General features: G+C 42.4%; 1 protein-coding gene across 2 annotated transcripts in view; it reads left to right on the forward strand.

The window, feature by feature from the left end:
* Positions 1 to 5,844: 5,844 nt before the first annotated feature.
* The window catches only part of ETFA (electron transfer flavoprotein subunit alpha), a 77,289-nt gene continuing 62,390 nt past the window's right edge, over positions 5,845 to 20,743 (forward strand). The window contains exon 1 of one of the 2 annotated variants that reach the window (XM_036734630.1): positions 5,845 to 6,040. In XM_036734630.1, coding sequence (XP_036590525.1) covers positions 5,993 to 6,040 — 48 coding nt within the window. In that variant the 5' untranslated portion in view covers positions 5,845 to 5,992. The remainder of the gene's footprint in view (positions 6,041 to 20,743) is intronic. The other variant, XM_036734629.1, reaches the window with a different exon arrangement.

Consider the following 20,743-nt stretch of genomic DNA (forward strand, 5'->3'; position numbering starts at 1 on the left):
AACCTTTTGATTTAGAGGAATTCCTTTAATACAAGTTTATCAAACTAAAACTTTAATTGGTCTTGCACTGTACCAAAATGTATTCTTTCTTTTAAAAATTTTTCTTTTTTTTTTTTTGTTACATTTTAAATTCTGAACTGTCTCCTGTCCCACACTAGAAAAGGCCACCATTTGACACAGATACATACATTCACACACACACGTATGTGTATATTATGTATACAGTATAGTTTTACATATATGTCTATATATGTTTTTTGATATTTTTGGGGAGGAGGCAGGGTAATTGGGGTTAAATGACTTGCCCAAGGTCACACAGCTAGTGTGTCAAGCGTCTGAGGCCGGATTTGCCTCAGGTCCTCCTGACTCCAGGGCCGGTGCTCTACTCCCTGTGCCATCTAGCTGCCCCATATGTCTATATATGTAAAACCCTCCTATATATACTTCTATTTATCAGTTCTTTCTCTGGAGGTAGATAGCATCTTCCTTCATAGGTCCTTTGTGGTTAATTTGACTATTTATAATACTCAGAATAACTTGGTTTTTCACAGTCGTTCTTTGAACAACATTGCTGTTACTATGTACAACATTCTCTTGGTTCTGCCTAAATATTCCTAATTATAATTCACATCTAATTAATGCTTCAAGGTTTCAGAAACTCTTTCTGGACAACACTAGTGTGAGCTCTTGGTTAGCATAATAAATCTTCAACAAACCATCTGAAAGCAAAGATCCTTGGTAAGGAAGGGGAACTGGTGGATTGGTGGTGGAGGTGGGGCATGGGAGAGGTAGGAAGTGGGGTGTGGGTGGAATTAGAGCCACAGGGTAATTAGCTGAGACATCCACTTAGAGGAAGTGTGATAAGAGCGGATTCTCCTTGATTCAGGAGAGGTGTCTTATTTTGGTTCCTACCTGTGTGATCATGGGCTAGTCATGAATTCAACCTTGGTGAGCCTCAGTGTTCTTATCCATAAAATGAGGCTGCTAATACAACCCATTATGAGTCTTAGAAGGAGATAATGTCTGTACAGTGTTTTCCTGCAAGCCTTCAACAATCAATGTAAAGAACGGCAAAGTCAGTTTGGTTGGATCACAGTGTGGAGCAGTTCTATACAGTAAGTCTGGAAAGGGCCAGGTGGTGAAGGACTTTATGTGTAGAAGAAAGGAATTTGTATTTTATCCTTGAGGCAAATTGGGGGTCACTACAGTTGAGCAGGAGAAAGAGTCCTGGGTCCAGAGTTCGAGGACCCCACTTCACATCTTGCTTCTGATTCTTTATTCTCCATCTGACTTTGGGCAAATCACTTAGTCTGCCTGACCCTCAATTTCCCTACCTGTAAAATGAGGGTGTTGGCCAGTTGGCCCCATGAGGTGTCTTCAATATCAATAAAAATGGATGAGATTCTTTCAAGAGGAGACAACAGACTTTTGGGGAGCATCAACCTAGAAGGCATGGGAAGTGCGTGAGTTAGGAGACAGAGAAGGAGTTGTTAGTGAGTCTGTCTGCAGAAGAGTGGGAAAATTGTCACAGAATCTAAGGGAAGACAAGAGTCATTCACACTGTCCAACAGTATAGAGAGGTCAAAGGAGCATGGATTTAAAGAAGAGTCCACTGTATTTAACACTCGGAGCCGTTTGAGTAGAGTGGTGGGGAGAGAAGCCAGACTGCAAAGCTTTCTGTATTCTTTGTATCCCCAGCACTTAGCACAGTGCCTGGCACATTGTAAGGGTGTCTGGGTGGTGAGATAGACAGCGGAGGCTGTGAATGCAGCTCTAAGAGATTGCTGCTGAAGGGAAGGAGAGATGTAGGACGATTGCTTCGGAAGGGGAAGGAAAAGGTAGCATGTTTGCTGTTCTTAATTTCCAGCTAGAAAACAAGTAAACATGTCATACTCTGAGAGAAGAGAATCAAGGATGCTGACAAATGCTACATGGAGAGGCTTTTCATGATGGAGCAAGGTCAATGAGGAAACTGAGAGGAGAGTATCAGACTGAGGGCAAAGGTGGAGGTAAGCTTCAGCAAGGACAAGGACCTCTACTCTGAGATCAGAGGGCAGGTGGAAAGAACAGCATCTATTGAAACGTTCGGGTATCACAATATTGCAAATTTAGAGCTGGAAGAGGTCTTGGAGAACAGAGTTTAGTCCTCTTGTATGAGAGAGCTTGACTCGAAGGTCTTTTGCCTCCAAGTCCAGTATTTCTTTCACTAACACCTCTCTTATAAGATCAAATGACAAGGGAGGATTTCTCTCAGTCAAGGATGCACTTCCAATTCCATAAGCATCGATTAAGCTCCTGCTGTGTACAACGTTTAGAGACAGGCCCAGAATTAAACTAGAGAAAGAAAGTGGGTTAGATTGCCTTTGGAAATTGCAAAGTTCCCTTAACGACTTTTTAAATGCCAATAATCTATGAGTGTTGTTGGATGGATTTGAGTCATAGAATGCTAGCCTCTGAAAAATTAAATAGGAGTATAATGGGGCTTGAATTGAAAATGAGCTGATAGGGCCAGCTCTGGGATCATGCACTGAGTTGCCCTACCTGCTTCTGACTGACCACATGGGCCCTTTGAGAATGACTAAGCAATCTCCTCATTGGCTGCTGAGCCATAAGAGCCAGATCTTTAAAAGGGGGTGACTCTGCCTTCGGTGCTCTCTTCTTTTCCTGTGTCTGGGATATCTGACTGGAGAGGTTGGGGGTGGGGAGAAAGTGGTCTTTTTTCCCCACTCTGGAATACATAGCAAACTTCAACTACATGGCAGCTAAAGCCAGCACTAACCTAGGCAAGTCTGAGCCTGAGTTTGGGGCTACTTCTTATGTGTGTGTTCCAGTCTCAGGTGAATGGACATCAGTCCCAAGATGAACCTGTCCAGGCTGGTAGGCTAGCTGGTGAATCCCAAAGGTCAGGAGGTCCTGGGTCTCTTGATCAGAGCTGAATCCCAACAGGCAATGAGTTCCAGCAACTACTCTGGTACTTTTGGAGAAAAGGACCACTAGGCAGGGGGTGAGCCCAATCTCTGGCCTGGCTTCCAAAGACATGAACTTTGAGGAAAGCAGTGCAGGACCGAGTAAATGCCTAATGAACAATCCTGAAAACTGCCTCATATTTAAATGGTTTTAAGTCTCACCTTCTTGTCAGAATATAACAATAGTTTTTAAGTCTTTCTGTTAATGTGTTTATTTTGTGCTTAGCATTTCTTTTATGGGTAAGAAATAAATACCTGTCCCATACCTCATCCATATGGCACATGGAATACCTTTTTCTTCTCCCTTTCGGGAGACCCTAGTTTGAACCAACCCATAAGCCTTAAGCAATTTGTCTGAGGCTCTAGAGTGGGGGATATAATGCCCACGGTCACTCAGCTAGTCTCAGTGACCTAGTTTGAACCCAGGCTTTCCTTGACTTCAAGTCCCCAAGGCTAAGCTGGGTTAAATCAAGTTGAATCAACAAGCATTTATCTATTGCACCTTACTATGTGCCAGGTACTGCCAAGTGCTGGGGATACAAAGAAAGGCAAAACCAGTGCCTGGTCTCAGGGAGCTCCCAGTCTTGGGGGAGACAACTTGCAACCAGTGATCTGCATACAAGACAAATGGGAGGTAATTGCAGAGGGTGGGCACCATCAGAAGAGGGGTGGGTGGGAGACCTGAGGGGCTTCTTGTAGAAGGTAGGGTTTGAACTCAGTCTTAAAGGAAGCCAGGGAGTCTAAGAAGTGGCGATAAGGAGGGAGAGCATTCCAGGCATTGGGTACAGGCAGAGAAAAGGTTCAGATTTGAGTGTAAGAAGGCCTGTATCCCTGGATCCTAGAGTATGTGGAGGGGTGTATGGGGTGTTCAGGGGGACTAGCATCTCTGGTGTGAGGGCTGCTGAGTCCTCTTCAGGACTGCTCATCCACCTTTGGGGCTATCTGATTCACCCAGTTCTCTCACCCGTGGCCTCCACGAAGCTGTAGCATGCAATGGTCACACCCTAATAGAACCATTTCAGCAGATGGGCTAAACCAGGCTGAGGGTAACTGATAGGCCTCCAACCCAATGGTAAGTTAGGGGGGTGTCTACCCAAACACGCCGGAGACTTCCCCAGTGGAATGAGCAGATGAGAACGATTCGTTCTAATGAACAGGCAGCCAAAGCAGACCGTGGAGAGCTTAGAGCTTGGTCAGACACCAAAGATGCCAAGGTCATCCTGACTTTGGTCCTGCCCCTGGACGCGGATGACTCTGGAAGAGAGAGTGAGGCTGGCAATTTCACTTAAATACAATTTATGCACGAATCAAGACATCACCAGTGATATCATTGGTCCTCTCTGATAACGAAGAATGAACAATTGCATGTGCAGGACAGTAGAGATTTATAGTAGAGATGTTTCGAAAATAGAAATGGCAGGAATTGCTTGGATATAGGGTGAGTGAGAGTCTGAGCTGAGGATAACACCTAGGTTGTGAGCCTGGGGAACAGGAGACATGGTGTTTCCTTGACAGTAATAGGGAAGAGGAAAGAGAGGGTTTTGGGGGGAGGGGGAAGATAACGAGTTATATTTTGAACATGTTGAATCTTCTAAGAAAAGTCAATTTGGGTCTCGAACCTACATTTACTGAAAGCCCAATGTAATTAAAAAAAATAACAAGATATGCTCTAAGTGATCCAACCACTTTGGAATGCAATTTATAATTATGCTAAGAAAGTGACTATTACAATGATCAGATCCTTCAAGTCAGAGACCTCACTGCTACATACATACCTCAGGGAAGTCTTTTTTTTTTTTTTTTTGTAGAAGCCAAGGAAGGGAGGGAAAAGTAGATGCCCATATCTACTGGTGAATGACTAGCTAATGGAATATTACTAGACCAAGAGGCAAAGAAAGTCTGTAAGAACTTGAGAGCGAAGTAAAACAATTAGAAGAACAAGGAAAACAATACTAAACAAAAACGAAATACTAAAAAAAAAAAAAAACCTAAAACGATGGAACTGGAGAGAACGCCAACGTGAAATAGAAGGCTCGGTGACGGCAATGGCTTAAGGATGTGTAGGAGTAACGTGCCACCGTTTAGGACAGTGCCTGGCTGGGTCTTCGAAGAGGTGGGAGGCTGCGGATGTGGAACGGTTCACGTGTGGTCAGATTGTCGATTTGCTGGTTAGTTTTGAACGGCTTTTGTTTTTAAAATTTTTTATGGAAATCTTATTATTTTACGTTTTTCCAGGGCGTATGTAGCCTTCAGAATTAACGTAGTTTTTTATTCTTTGCTAAATAAACTAGATGCTTCTGACGGGAGAGAGTATATTGGGAAAAGAAGGTGAAGTAAGGTCAAGTTATCGATAAAGATTAAGAAGGAAACCAGCGGCATATCCACACAATGCACGGGAGAGGGGAACCCGCACTGCTTAAGCGCCTACCGGGCTCGGGCTGGTCCCTCCTAGCGAACAGCTAGTAAGAAAGCCCGGGGCGTCGCATCCGGCCCAGGGTCCGGCCGGGGCGGTCCTTTCCGAGGGCGCGCCAAGGACGCGCAGGGGAGGGGCGGGGCGGAGCCCACCCTACTCACAGCAGGCCAACGAGACCAAAGCCGCACGCTCCCACCTCTTCCGCTTCCTGGGCCCGAGCCCGCGCGCGCCGCGGGGCCGACGGAGCAGGCGCGGCCCGCCCAAGGTCACAGCGCCCACACTGGTCTGCGGTGCCCCTCCGTCGGCGCCGCCGTGGCCTTTGCCCTACTTCCGAGCTCCTCCCACTTTCTCGGGCCCCGCCTCCGCTTCCGTGGCTCGCGATTGGCTGCGCGGCAGCCAATGGGCTGCTCGGGAGGCCGAATTCTCGTTCGCGGCCTCCTCTCGGGGGCTAGCGCCGAGTCTCTCGAGAGCTGGGCCGGCACGCGAGCCCGAGAGGGGCTGAGGTGTGTGGGGCCGGAGCCGGGGAGGCCGGGCCGGGGCAGGGAAGGAGCCGGAGCAGGCTCAGGAGGAGGAGGAGCGGCAGCAGCGGCGGAGGCGGCGGCGAAGAACGGCCATGCTCCGGGCGGCGGCGGCGGCTCCCGCGCGCCTGAGGCGGGCCACGGTGAGGGCGGCCGGGGCAGGGGCAGGGGTCGGACCAGGGCCTGACGCTGGCGCCCCCGACCCAGCCTGAGAGCGGGGGACCCCCCCAACGTGAGGGCCCCGATGAGGCGCCTGCTGTGTGCTCAGCCCGGTGCGTCCCGAGACCCCCCGGGGAGGGGGATCCAGGCCCCTGCGTCTCGGAGAGGGGCGGGGGAGTTCGCAGAGCCTGGACTCGAACCCGGCCCTGGGAAGTGGGAGGCCGGCCACCGGTTTCTATCTCACGGGCTTCGCTGCCCCAGTTAGAGGCTCTGCGGGGGTCCGACCCTGAACTTTGACCCCGCCTCCGCCTCCCCAGTAACCCTAGCCCTTCCCCGGACCTAGTTTGCACACTCGCAGAATGACGACGTGGGGGCGGGCTCTTCCCCAAAGTTCCCTCTGTGCGTGCTCCAACCCCCAGGCCCTATCCGGGACCCCCCGCCCCGACGGCCCGGGGACTCCTTGCGTGACATCATCTCTACCGTCCTCCGCCAGGGCTGTGGAACCTGCAGTTCTTGTGTCTAGAAATGCCCCCGAGCGAGAGGGGCCCGCGGGGGAACTCGCGTGTCTGCCGTGGATTTGGAGCAGAGAGGCTTACGGATTCCGGCCGGGCGGGGTGGGTGAGGGGCCCCCGCGGGTCTTGCGGGGGGCAGCTTTGCGGGTTGGGAAATGCCCGCTTAGGTCGTGGCACGTGACCTTTTAATCTGCAAAGCCTCAGATGGTGTCTGGGAGAAGACGCGTCGGAGGGCGGCGGAAGAGCAGGTTTGACCAGAACCGAGGGGAGGGGGGGGGTTAGGGTTAAGGAGCACCCTGGACCCTTGTCAGGTTAAGTACTGCAGGCCTTGTACCCATTTTCCACGTGGGAAAACGGAGACTCACGGAGGATGGGTGATCCGGTCACACGGCGTGCAAGGGTTGGAGTTTGACCTGCGGCTCAAATCCCTTTTCAGGGCCCTTTCTGCTATACCGGGCCGCTCCAGGCACAGAGTGGTTTCCATCTTCTCTTGAGGTTAAGAGGAAAAGAACAGGTCGGCTGCTCTTGTCTGCCAGATCTTCTTCCACCATGTCTCTATGAGCCTTTCAGCTCTTCCTCAGCCCTTTGAAGGTCTTTTCCTTTCTTAATACAAGGGAGTCTCCCTGTAATCTTTACATTAACTCCTCGTTGACATAGACGTTTATGGTTTTTCTAATACCCTGGTGAGAAAGGACATGGAGGAAAGGGATGTCACCCCCATTTTACGTCTGTAAGGAAATTCAGACACATCACGGATTTAGAGCTGGAAAGGACCTCAGTCACCTAGCCCTTCTTACACTGTAGGTCCAGAGCGAAAAAGCCTAGAAGTCCTGAGTTGAACCCATTTGTTCTACAGCTGAGAAAATCGGGACTCAAAGAAATTAAGTCAGTCACTTGCCTAATGTCATAAATTAGTAAGTGTCCGAGTTAGATTTTGAATCCAAGTCTTTTGACTTCAAGAACAGTCTCAGCAGTGCAGTAGGTATCACATGTATTATAGCTGACTGGGGGCAGAGGGCTTTTTGCTTACTCAGCAAGACCCCAAAGCAACACTAAAAAACCCTCCAAGCCCTTGTCCCTTCACTCAGTCACTTATCCTTATAGAAGTGTTTTTTTTCTTCTGAGGGTCCATATGAGACCCCTGAGAGGTCTAGTTTCAGGAAACATCCAAGAAAAGTGAGTTCAAAGTATCCAGAAATCTTGGTGTGGAGGAGGGTAAATTTTTTGTCATGTCTGCTGTGATGTGTGAGTGAAAGGATCCTTTAGTTCTGGCCTTTTACTTTCTATGTTAGAAGATCCCCTTAAAATCTGGCTTCCAGCTCTTGTCATTCCAACCAGACAGTCCCCTCCAGTGTTACCAGGGATCTCTTAGCTGCTAAATCCAGTGTCCTTTTCTTGGTCTTCATTCTCCTTGCTCTCTCTACAACTCTTGGCACGGGTGATCCCTCTCTTTTCCTTCATACCCTCTTCTTTCCTAGGTTTTTGGGGCATCCCTCTGTCCTGGTTCTCCTGCCTACCTGATTGCTCCTCTGCCTCCTTGTTAGCTCCTCCTCCAGATCATGCTTAGTAACCATAGGTGTCTGTCAGGATTCTGTCCTATGCCCTCTTCTTCCATAGTACTACTTCCCTTGGTGATCTCATTATCATCTTTGTACTGAATGACTCTCAAATCCAACTATCCTGCTCTAACTTCTCTTCTAACCTCTAGTCTCTGCCTTTCAGACATCTTAAACTCAACCTGTCCAAAATGGAACCCATTATCTTTCCTCCTAAACCTCCCTCTTTCCTACCTTCCCTGTTACTGTTGAGGGAACCACCATCCTCTGAGTCTCTCAGGCTCACAACATAGGAGTTATCCTGGACTCCTCACTGTCTCTCCCCTGAGCCGCCCACATCCAAGCTGTTGCCAAAGCCTGCCAATTTCACCCTTGCAACATCTTTCAAATGCATTCTTCTCTGACACTGTCCTCGCCTTGGGGCAGGCCCTCATCACCTCACACCTGGATTATTGCAATAGCTGTTGGGGCGACGGCCTGAGGCAAGTGTCTTCTCACTCTAGTCCATTCTCCCGTTGAGCCACTAAAGTGATTTTTCAGCTTTGTCACTTACTCTCCTCAGTAAATGGCAGTGGCTCCCTATCACCTCCAGGAGAAAATACAAAATGCCCTGTGTGGCATTCAGAACCCTTCGTACTCTAGGCTCCCTCCTACCTTTCCAGTCTCCTTATACCTTACTTCCTAACACCTTTCTTTCTTTTTCTCTCTCTCTTTCTTTCTGGCAGTTGGGGTTAAATGACTCACCCAGGGTCACACAACTAGTAAGTGTCAAGCGTCTGAGGCCGGATTCGCACTAAGGTCCTGACTCCAGGGTCTACGATCTATCCAATGAGCCACCTAGCTTCCCCCTCCAACACATACACTTCTAACCAGTGACACTGGTCTCCTGGCTTTTTCATGGATTAGACAGTCTGCCTCTCAGTCTGGGCATTTTTCTGGCCATTCCACCTCTCCTCTCCAACTACCAACCTCCTTGGCTTTAAGTCCCGACTAAAATCCTGTCTTTACTGGAAGCCTTCCCCTACCCCTTATTCTAACACCTCCCTCTTTTAATTACTTCCTATTTATGGTTTGCTTTGTGTATATTTGTTTGCTTATTATCTCCACTAAATTGTAAACTCCATGACTGCAGGGACTGTCTTTTGCCTCTCTTTTGTATCCCCCAGTGCCTAGTGTAGTGCCTGGCATGTGATAGGTGTTTAATAAATGTTCATTGCTTAATCCTATGCTGGGAATTGGTGGTAAAGCCAGGACTTGACCTGAGGTTCAAAGTCTCCTGCTCTTTCCATATTGTCTGAGTGAGTGTTGTAAGTAATCCTCATAAAGACTGACTTGGTGACAAGTATCTAAAGATGGAAAATTCAAATGGGCTTTGGTAAGGTTCCAGAGGAATTTGCCCTTGGTTTATTTTTAAATTTGGAAGTCACACAAGGAGAATGAGTCCCCCTCTAGTCATCCAGGGCTGGTGCATGATGAAATAAATTTGAATTACAAATGTATGAGGAAAGGAATAACTCTGCCAAAGTGGGAAAACAAAACAGGTGAGAAGTCAGGACCTATTCCCCCATCCCCACCATCTTATAGTAAAAAAAAAAAAATCCTGTCTCTCCCTAAGGACAATCGGAAGATGCATGGTAGGTACGAGCAGGCTGCAGAATGTTGACTACGAGCAGTCTGTAAGTGTGTAAAAGACATGGGGAGGGAAATGTCCTACTTAGAAATAGTGAGAGTTAACCCAAGCTGGACCTTGGTATCCCCAAGATACTCTCCTTGCCATTCTTTGGTGAAGGTTTTCTGGAAAAACATCGATAACACTCTGACGATTGAGGAAATGCCTGAGGACAGTTGAGCTCAAACCCCTATCCTTTAAATGGTTTCAGGGAAACTTTAGTTGACTTTGTTTTCCAGAAAGATTAAGATTAGAAACTGGTTTCAAAGTTTATCTTTAGTGTTCGCTCTGATCAGAGTGTTCTTATTAGAATTCTTAATTGGATATTCTTTTAGGAGGAGCGTTGACAAGTTGGAGTGTGTCCCTGATAGTAAGGGACCTGGATATGGTGATTGTCCTACTAGGGTCAGTTGAAGGAACTGGGGATATTTAACCTGGAGAAGAGAGTACTTGGAGTGACTTCATTGCTATCTCTGTTATTTGAAGAGTGACTTGTGGAACCAGCGTCAAGCTTGTTCCCTTGGCTTGGCCCAGGACTGTAGAACTAGGAGCAATCAGGAAGTTGCAGAGAAACCTTCCTAACAGTGAAGGGGCTCTCATTGCAGATCTTTATTTAGGTCTTTATTGGCAAACTTGTCGGAGGTTATAGAAGGGATTCTGCCTCAGTTATAAACTGAACTGCATGACCTTGAAGGTCCTTTTCCACCCAGAGAGTCTGGGGAGTGGAAGAAGTAAATGTGCAGATTGCTCAGAAGATGGCAAAAGAGGTGGAGTTCTCATTGTGGCTCAGCATGTGGCACTGAGCACCTTTGAGTTCTGTTAATTATCTCTCCAGTGAAGAACCAGAGAACAAAACTGAAGGAAACAGCAAAGAGGCTGGGCTTGCTGACTGTTCCTTTTGCAGTGTCACTAATCTGAATGTGAAACTTTTGGATCTGAAGGGAAGATAGCAAGGAATGGTGTCTGCTGAGGGCGTGAAGCATGGTCTCAGGGTCGTCAGAGTCTTCCTCTAGGACAGAGGTTTACATTAAGGGGCATTTTGTCAGAAGCTGTGGGAGTACTGTGGAGAAAACTGAAGATTGGTTGGAGCCAGCAGCTAGGCATTGAGGGATAGCATTGAACTCTGTAATCCACAAGTTTTGTTTTAATGTCTTTGGAAAGGGGAATTAGAGCCAATTGGGAGGGGGGAGGTTTCTAGGGGGAAATTGATTGTATGAGGGGCATTTGGTAAAATGATGCTGGCTGCCAAGGTGTCTATTTAGGGACTTTGCTGTTTTCGAAATGAAGTAAATTGAGCATGTTTATAATGTTGGAATCAATGTCACGCAGACTTTCATCTGTATTTCTTATCACAGTGAAAAGCTGCCATATTTTATTGCTAAAAAGGTAAAAGATTAAGTTATTTAATTTAAATGCAGTAGAATGAATTATAGAACTTTAGCGACAGTTATTTCAGCCCCTTTCATTTTATGGATGAGAAATAGAAGGCCCAGAGGTCCCATTGCTAGTTAGTGCTAAGCAGAGTTTGGACTAGTCCTTTCTAGTTCCTCATGCCGCATTCAGTTGCCTTATTGTAATGAAAATTTTGTTAGGTTATTAAAATAGGAAAAAAATGACACTTAAAAATCATTTTGGGTAGAACTTAAGGGGAAAGAAAGTGACTAGCATGCCTACAGATGACTTTTTTTCTCTTGAAGTTAAGGGCAAAGACAAAGGAGACAGTGTGTCTATCTTTTCCTTTGTGTCTCTCTTTGGTCCTTTCGGACTTCCTTAAAGAGGATAGAAGTGCATTTTCATCTAGCAACTTTGCCAGACCCCCAAAGTATAGCTTCCAAAATTAGCAACTGAGAAAAGGCTTGGAAGGTTTTCTTACTGCTGTAGATGATGGGAGCTAGGATATTTGAAGAGACCAAAAGGAAAGTCAGTGGCCACTTACATGACTCTCAAAGTTCCATTTATAGCTAAAGTTGCTGGGGAGTTTTTTGGTCATTTCTGGAAATCTGAGAGACAAAATATGTAGTCATTGTTCTCTTTGAAATTGAGCATCCTGATCAACTATGATAGACTTCTCAGCAATACAGTGATCCAGGACAATTCCAGAAGACTCAAGATGGAAAATGCTATCCACATCCAGAGAGAGAACTATGACATCTGAATGCAGATCAAAACATATCATTGTCACTTTTTTCGTTTTTTTCTTTCTCGTGGTTTTTCCCTTTTTCTGATTCTTCTTTGACAACGTGACTAATGTGGAAAGATGTTTAACATGATTGCACATGTATAACCTGTATCAGATTGCTTGCTGTCTTGGGGAAGGGAGGGAGAAAAATATGGACCTCAGAATCTTATAAAAATGAATATTGAAAACTATCTTTACATGGAATTGGAAAAAAAATACTAAGTGGGAAAAAACCACCCCATAGGAAACTAAAAATAAAATTTTTTTAATTGAGCATTTCCCACATCATTTCCCTTGCTTAGAGACATGTCTCTTTCCCTTGTCTGACTTTGCCATGTGGTTACTTCTGTGTATTTCTTGTTTCACAATGCTGTGGAGTTGGAAGTGACCTTAGAAACCATTGAGCCCAATCCTTTGATTTCATAGAGAAGGAAATTGAGACCAAGTGGTTACGTGACTTTCCCAAAGTCAATTAATTAGGGACAGAGCTGAGGTCTTCTGATTTTAGTCCAAGTCAGCAAACATTAAATGCTTGCTATGTGCCAGGCACTATGCTAAATGCTAGGGATGCAAAGAAACCTAAAAAAGTCTCTGTTCTCAAGGAGCGTATAGCCTAATGTGGGGAGACAGCAATGCATAAAACTATGTACAGATAAATATGGCATAAATGGGAGGTGATTTTTAGAGGTCATTCTAGTTCTACAACTTGCTAATAGTGGGACTATATGCAAGTGACAATGTTCTTTTCTGTAAAATGTAGGAGTTGCACTAGTTGCTCTCAAGGAATTTGGTCAAACTTGGGCTGAAGGAAAATCTGCCCTGGTGGCTCTAGCTGTGTGGACGATGGATTGGAGGGGAGAGCCTTGAGTCAGGGAGCCAGTAGTGCAGGCTAGAGGCAGTGAAGGCCCATACCAGATTGGTGGCTGGGACAGGTGTAAGAGATGGAAGTGGAAATGACTGATCACTAGGGCATTCTATATTTGAAAGGCCCTGTCAGCTCTGATACTTGAGGTTCTTAGGGGCCCTTCCATCTCTAATGTATTGGGATTCTCGGATTCCTCAAGAACAAAATTTCCTCAATCATCTGTTAAATACTTAGAAGATTGGTGTGTTCCCCATGGCTCATGGAAACTTGTTCACTCATTTTACATGGCAAACATTTAAAAAGATGTTTTTGTATACTTCAATAAATGGATGATAAATGAGAGGCATTTAGTAAACCACAGTGATAATAATTGACATTTATTTAGTACTTTAAAGTTTGCAAAACACTTTATGTGATCTTTTTTTGATCCTTACAACAGACTGTGAAAAGTAAGTGGCATAGATACTCGATGTTCTCGTTTTACAGATAAAAGTAACTGAGGCTGTTGAGAGACTTGCCTGGAGTCACAAAACTTGTAAGTGCCTTAGGTGGAATTTGAACCCAGGTCTCTGACTCTGAGTCTAGCACTTTACTTGCTATACCAGGCTGCCTCCCAAAAGTGATTGAGTTTGGGTCCTTGCCTTCAAGTGGCTCAAAATCCAGTAAAGCTGCCTGATTTTTGTAAGTGTATGAGGCTGGTATGTAATTGGAAGAAACAAAACCAAAGAACACAGCTTAATGTAGTAGAAAGAGCACTGGGTTGGGAAATAGACCTGCGTTCTAGTCATGCTCTTCCATTTGCTGATGAGAGAATATTTTCATCTTAAAAGAATGATATTGGGCATTATTATCTTTATGGCTCCTCTCAGCTTTGTCATTCTAAGAGGCTAATAACATTTTAAAAATAACGGGTTTTTTTGGATAAAAATGTTTGATTATAAACTTAATGCCTTTCAACAAATACAGACCTTCAGACAAAGAGGCAAAAAAGTGTATAATAAAGTCATAAACTTCCACCATTTAAATGAAAACTGGCCAGTTATCATAGAATAAGAGGGCAAAGTAGAAATTGAATAAATCAACCTATCATCTCTTGAAAGAAACCCCAAAATGAAAACTCCCAGGAATATTATGGCCAAATTCCAGAGCTTCTCCTTTTCAAGGAGAAAATACTGTAAACAGCCACAAAGACACAATTAAATCGTATGAACCCGTCAGGATCATGTAAGATTTAGCAGCCACCATGATAAAGGAGTAGAGGGCTTGGAATGATATTCTGGCAAATAAAGGAGTTAGGGTTAGGTACAACCAGGAATCTAGAAAGGTGGTATAATCCTATATGGGAAAAATGGATATTTAATAGTAGACTTTAGAGCATTCCTGATGAAAGACCTGAGCTGGATAGGATATTTGACATTCAAGCACAAGGTTCAAGAAAAGCATAAAAAGCAAACATGAAAGGAGAAATTATAAGAGACTAAATAAGGTTAAACTGCTTACATTCCTGTATGGGAAGATGATACATATAACTCCTAAGAACTTTATCATTAGGGCAGCTAGAAGAAGTCTAGTTAAAGGGTACAGATGTGAGCATGTTGGAGCATCTCAAATAATGGAAGGGTGAGAAAGAGGGATGCACCGGAAGAACAGAGAAGAGGGAAAAAATCATCTCACCTAAAGGGCACATAAGGAAGAGTTTTGATAAGGGAGGGGCATATGGCAGGGAGAGTGGGCAGTTCTTGAATCTCACATCTGAATTGGTTTTAAGAGGGAAAAATGTACGTACACACACATTAAAATTTATCTTAGCCAACAGGGAAATAGGAGGGGAAGATGGTAAGAGGTGGGGTAGATTGAGGGAGGCAGTGATTAAAAATTAAACAGATTTTTAAGGAAGGGGTGGGGGTGGGGGGGGAGTGGGGAATGCAAATGGAAGTGAATAGGTTGAAGGGAGATAAATATTTAGCTGTTTTAACTGTGAATGTGATTGAAGTGAATTCACCCATAAAATGGAATTGGGTAGCAGAATGGATTAGAAACCACAATTCAACAATATGTTTATAAGAGATATACTTGAAACAGACATGCTGAGTTTAAAGTAAGGAGCTGAAGCAGAATCTATTGTGCTTAAGCTGAAGGAAAGAAGGCAGGGGTAGCAATCATGATCTTAGACAAAGCAAAAGCAAAATTAAGAGATCCAAGAAACTACATTTTGTTAAAAGGTACCACAGATAGTCAAGTAATATCAGTATTGAACGTATATGCATCAAATGGAATAGCATCTAAATTCCTGAAGGAAAAGTTAATTGAATCATAGGAGGAAATAGTATAATAGTAAATGCATACTTTTTGAACCATAGTGCTATAAAAATTACATTCAATAAAGAGTCTTGGAAATAGCTTAAAAATTAATTGCAAACTAAATAATTTAATACTAGCGAGTGAGTGGATTACTGCCCTTTTCTGCTTTACTTCTTTTAGTCAGTGGATGATGGTCAAGTCAAGACCTAGTGGCAGGTAGCAGTGAAGGTACTTCCGAGTGATGCATGGGGTTGGCATTGGTTTGGCAGCTGAAAGACCAACAGCCATGAAAACCTTGCTTAGATTGGTATGTCTCTGGATGTCAAGTTGAATAAAAAGGAAGAAAGCAGAATTTTCTAAAATCGAATAGAAAACTTAAATCTATTGGTGCCTCGCAATTCAGGATGAGAGAAACCTATTGGGGACTATAACGGCAGACTGGTTTTGGTAAAAAAGAAACTTGTTTGAGTCCTAGACAAAGAATGGGCCCTGGAAAAAGACATTTTTATGCAGTTATCACTGACCTAATAGCTCAGGAAGCCAGTGGGGTTCATAAAGGAATCAGCCCTATTAACCACCTTTAAGTGAGAAGAATATATAGTAATATTATCTAATGTTAAAAAGAAGATAGATCTTAAGGGGCAAAATGAAACGCAGAGGAAACCAGTCCCAGTGTTCAGTAGGCCTAACCAGTTAAAGCAGAAAGAATGTTCCAATCAGTTTTGCAAGGAGTGGGACTAAAATCAGCAAAAAGACACACACTGCAAGCTTTCCTTTTATTAGAGGCCTCAAGGTTCAGGCCCAGGTGCACCCGAGACAACCCTTAGACAAACCAATGGCAAAGAGAACTTGTTAATGGTGACCTATCACAAATATAGAAATTTTGATTGTATCCAGCAATAATCCTGGAGCACTTCATCATCCTTCAGTAGCTCAGGGACACTGATTAACTTATAAACGTGTGAGAAATGTGGTTTTGGGGATCACTGGACTTCCTAGGCAGGGCCAAAGTCCTGAGGAAGAACCCTGTGATAATCCCTAGGAAAGGCTATACAGACCACAGGACTCGTAGAGGAAGGCATTTTATTACACTCCTAGAGAGAGTGGGTGTAGTGCTTACTGGAACACTCACTGTGATACAGCTGCAGGAGCACAGCTAACCATTCCCTCCACTCCTGCTATAGTTATGGTTAGTTAACAATCTTTATTTTTTACATAGTTTTCCTAGGTTATACAGTTTACATAGGTAGGATAATAAGGATACAGAAGCAAAAGTGAAGTTAATTAGATTTTCCTTGTCTTAGTTTAGGATTAAACTACATTCTTTTACTTCCCCTACTTTCCCTCTTTAACATATGCAAATTATGCAAACCAGTAGGCCTGGATTCTTGACCAAGACTAGACCCTAGATAAGCTTGAACTGGTTCAAGTGGGTTTGGCCTCTCTAATTCCCCAGACTGTCTTCTCAAAAAGCACACACAAGCGAACAAGCCTCTGACCTCTCACCTGACTGACCTTGAGGCCTGGTTTCTGCTAAAGCTGGGGTGGGGGAGGGCAGGGAAGCACACCTTTAGTTCTGTGGAAACAAAACTCCTCCTCCCATTTCTTACAAAGGGATCACTCCAAAGAGAAGATTCCTAAAGAAATTTCCTCACAATTTGACATAATAAACAGTATTGGAAAACACTGGGATGGCTGAGCGTTTTGGAATCCCGAAGGAACAAAGAATTGCTTTCATTGAGAACAAAGGAAGCTGTTTTGTGACTCTGGGATATATCTCCTGTCAAAGGGACATTGACAACTACTTGTTTGAAAAGTTGAGTTGACCTGACAGACTTCGCTCTTCTCAGCAACACAAGGTGCAGGCACAACTCCAAAGGACTCACGATGGAGAATGCTATCTACATCCAGAGAAAGAACTATGAAGTTTGAATGCAGATTGAGGCACACTTCATGCTCGCCTTTTTCTCTTCTCTTTTGTTTTTGTTTTTGGATTGTTTTGTTTTTTTGTTTTTTGTTTTTTTTTGGTTCTGTTTCTTCTTTCTCATTATTCATTCCATTGGTCGTAACTCTTCTCCGCAACTTGACTAGTGTATAAATTAATTCAATGCGAAGTCATTGGTGGTAGTTATATGAGATTCCATGCCGTCTTGGGGAGGGAGGGTAGAAAATCTGGAACTCAAAATTATGTAGAACCATCTGTTGTAAACTAAAAATAAAAATAAATTAAAAAAAAAAGAAAAGTTGAGTTGACAGAAGAAACTGCCCTAGAAATTCAATGGAACTTTGTTTCAATATTCAGAAATCTAAATAACTCTCACTGCTTTTACTTAGGAATAGTATTTTTTTTTTATAATGTATGAAGTTATTCTCCAAGATAACTCCAGGGAAATCTTGATCTATTCTTAAAGGAGTCCTTTTTGATTTGACAGAAAATTCTACGTAGACTTACTTGGATGATAAAGGGGTAGCATTCTGTGGCTCTTTATGTAGTGCAACGGACCTGTGGAAGTTAATTTTTTTGTGTATTAGCGATATTTGATATCTTATTAACTGTTCAGATTGCTTAGGCATGTACATTGTAAATCTCTTGAAAGAGACATGAGCCTGTATCAGTCCGTTTCTGATTGGCATTTGACATGGAATGAATTTCATTATCAGGGGTACAAAAAATTCCGTCAAGAAATTCAGAATTTCATTGTTTGCATGTGTGTACCTGAAACTTAGTATTTTCCTCCTCAGTCAAGGTTGGTTTTTTGTTTTTGTTTTTTTTTTTTTTTTTGCCAATGGGACCATAAACAGAAGGCAAATTTCCCAGTAAACCCTTTTACTTTTTTATAATAATAAGCCTGTAGTGACTATTTTTAGCTAGCAAGAAATTTGACTTTTGGCATTAGTCTCAGTGTGTTTAAAGGTTGTAAATTCATGTTTGCATCATTACCTGTAATGACCTTAGGGGAGAATATTGACTGTAAAAATCTCAGTTTTTAAGTTTTTATCAGATGAAGGAAATGAAATGGGAAAATAGTTCAAGAAATTGAAGATTTCTTGAAGAAGAAGGGCTAGGTGATGAGACGTGAAGCTTCTTATCTAGGGTTCATAGGTATCGTCTAAACTCACAACAGGTCTGAGACCTGCACCCATGGCCGGGTGTTCAAATCATAGTTTAAAACAGTTGGCATAAATTGAATCTATTTTGTTAGAAATCTCAGCAGTAAAGTTAACATCCTTAAAGTACTGAGCTCCCCCATCTGAGATGTTAAATTTTGCATCATAAAACACACTGGAAAAAAACACTGAAGTGACCCCTTAAAAGATCAGCTTTGTAAACTTGAACTTGTCAAATAGAAAAAAAGGGAAGATACTAAATAGGGAGTGAGTTGTAAACTTGTTTTATACTTATGACCAACTTCATATTAATAGAGGGATGTCCATACACTTACAGAGAGAAATGGTAATTTTATTTGGATTTTTGGGGATCTGTTGTGCCAAGAACATGTTTGAAGGAGCCTTATATAGTTGTGTACAGAGTAGTATAATGCCAAAACACAGAGGGACGTTTTATCTACAGGTCTTATCATTTCTAAACCTGACTTTTTTGATGTGCTGTGTCATTACAAGTAAAATGGGTAGGGAGTTTAGATCACATTAAGACTATTTTCCTATAAAATATTTTTTTTCCTCCCCATCTCCTCAGGTTATTCTCCCCCCATCTCCTGCCCCATCTGGGTTTTTTCTTTTAGCTCTTAAAAAGCTAGTGATAGAAAGCTATTAATGCCATTTGTATGCATTTACCAAAGAAGTCAGGCTGGATCAATATAACTTTTGTTTTATACTGATGAATTATAGAAAGTCACCCAAAAAATCTAAAAGTAAATTAAAATTGTTCTTAGGGCTTTTATGCTTCTAATAGAGACCAGGGACCCATTTCAAATCATTTTCATAGACACAATGCTTATAGTCAATCCAAGAATAATGAGTATTAAACTGAGGTGGTCCAGGTTGAGATGATTTAAAAAAAAAATAACCAAAACCTGAATACAAGTTCACTGCCATAATCTTTTGTGGAAAAGTTTGAAAGAAAGTAAAAATTATTTTTATTTTTCTATTGCATTAGTCTTGGAAAGGATTCTACAAAACCAATATAGGTGATAATTTTATTTTGAAGTCCCTTATTAGACATTGACAGTAAGTTCATTGAGCAACAGGGTTAGTTTTGGTTTCTCAAGCTTTTTGTCTTAATGTTTTCAAAACATTATTCGACCTAAAGCTTTCTTTTTAAAAATACAAATTTGCATTTGTTACAACTAAGTTGAAATTCTTGAATGTTGACTTTAATAAACATAGAAAATGGTCAGTTTTGTTAAGGGGAAAAAAGTCCCTCTGTTGGAGTTTAGCTAATTGGTATTAGTCATCCTGTTTTATTGTATACAATTTCTGTGTTCCAGGATCCAATATAAAATTCTTTTTGCATCAAGATCAATGCAAAACATTGATGCAATGTATCATGAAAAGAAAATTTGTATTTAATGAGAAGGTGCTTTACATTGTACCTTTTGGTCTTTTTTGGGGGGATAATTATATTTAGAATTATTCTAAAGCTGTTAATTTTTTTTTAAATGTTGCAAGGTAGAAAAAAAGAATGAGTGGGTCAAATAACAAATCATAGAAACTATTTCATTAAAATAATGACAGCAATGAGACAAAATATAAAATTTTGTGAGATGCAACCAAAGGAGTACTTAGGGGAAATGTTATATCTTTAAATGCTTACATCAATAAAAGAGAGCAAATCAATTGGACATGCTATTAAATAAACTAGAAAAAGAACACCCCCCCCCCAATTAAACACCAGAATAGAAATCATGAAAATCAATGCAGAGATGAATAAAACTGAAAGTAAAAAACAAAACAAAAAACCATTAACTGATAAAATTAGGAGCTGGTGTTTTGGAAAAAAATAAACTGTTAGTTAATTCAGTTAAAAAACCCCACCAAATTACATGTCAAAAATGAAAAGGGTGAATGCACCGCCAACGAAGATGAAATTTAGGCAGTTTTTTGGGAGGTAATTTGCCTAATTATATGTCAGTGAAACTGACAGTCTAAATGAAATGGATATTTACAAAAACATGAACTACCTAGATTATCAGAAGAGGAAATAAAATATTTAAATAACCCTGTTTTAGAAAAAGAAGTCAAACCATAAATGAGCTCCCTAAGAAAAATTCTTTAGAACCTGATGGATTTATAATCAGCTTGTGCTGAACATTTAAAGAAAAACCCCAATACCATATAAACTATTGAAAAAATAGGTAGAGGAGACTTACCAATTTTTTTCTATGATACGAATATGGTTTTTATGCCAAAAACAGGGAAAGAACACTTTAGGGCCTATTTCCCTATTGAAATTGATGCAAAAACTTAAAATACTAGAAAGGAGATTACAATATATCCCAAAAATTGTACTCTAACCAGGTTGGATTTATACCTGGAATGCAAGGCTAGTTCAGTATTAGAAAAACTATCAGCATAATTGATCACAATCAGTAATAAATCTCACAAAATCATATAATGATTATATCAATAGATGCAGAAAGCTTTT

The sequence above is a fragment of the Trichosurus vulpecula genome, chromosome 8 (genome assembly GCF_011100635.1).
Source record: "Trichosurus vulpecula isolate mTriVul1 chromosome 8, mTriVul1.pri, whole genome shotgun sequence".
NCBI lineage: Eukaryota > Metazoa > Chordata > Mammalia > Diprotodontia > Phalangeridae > Trichosurus > Trichosurus vulpecula.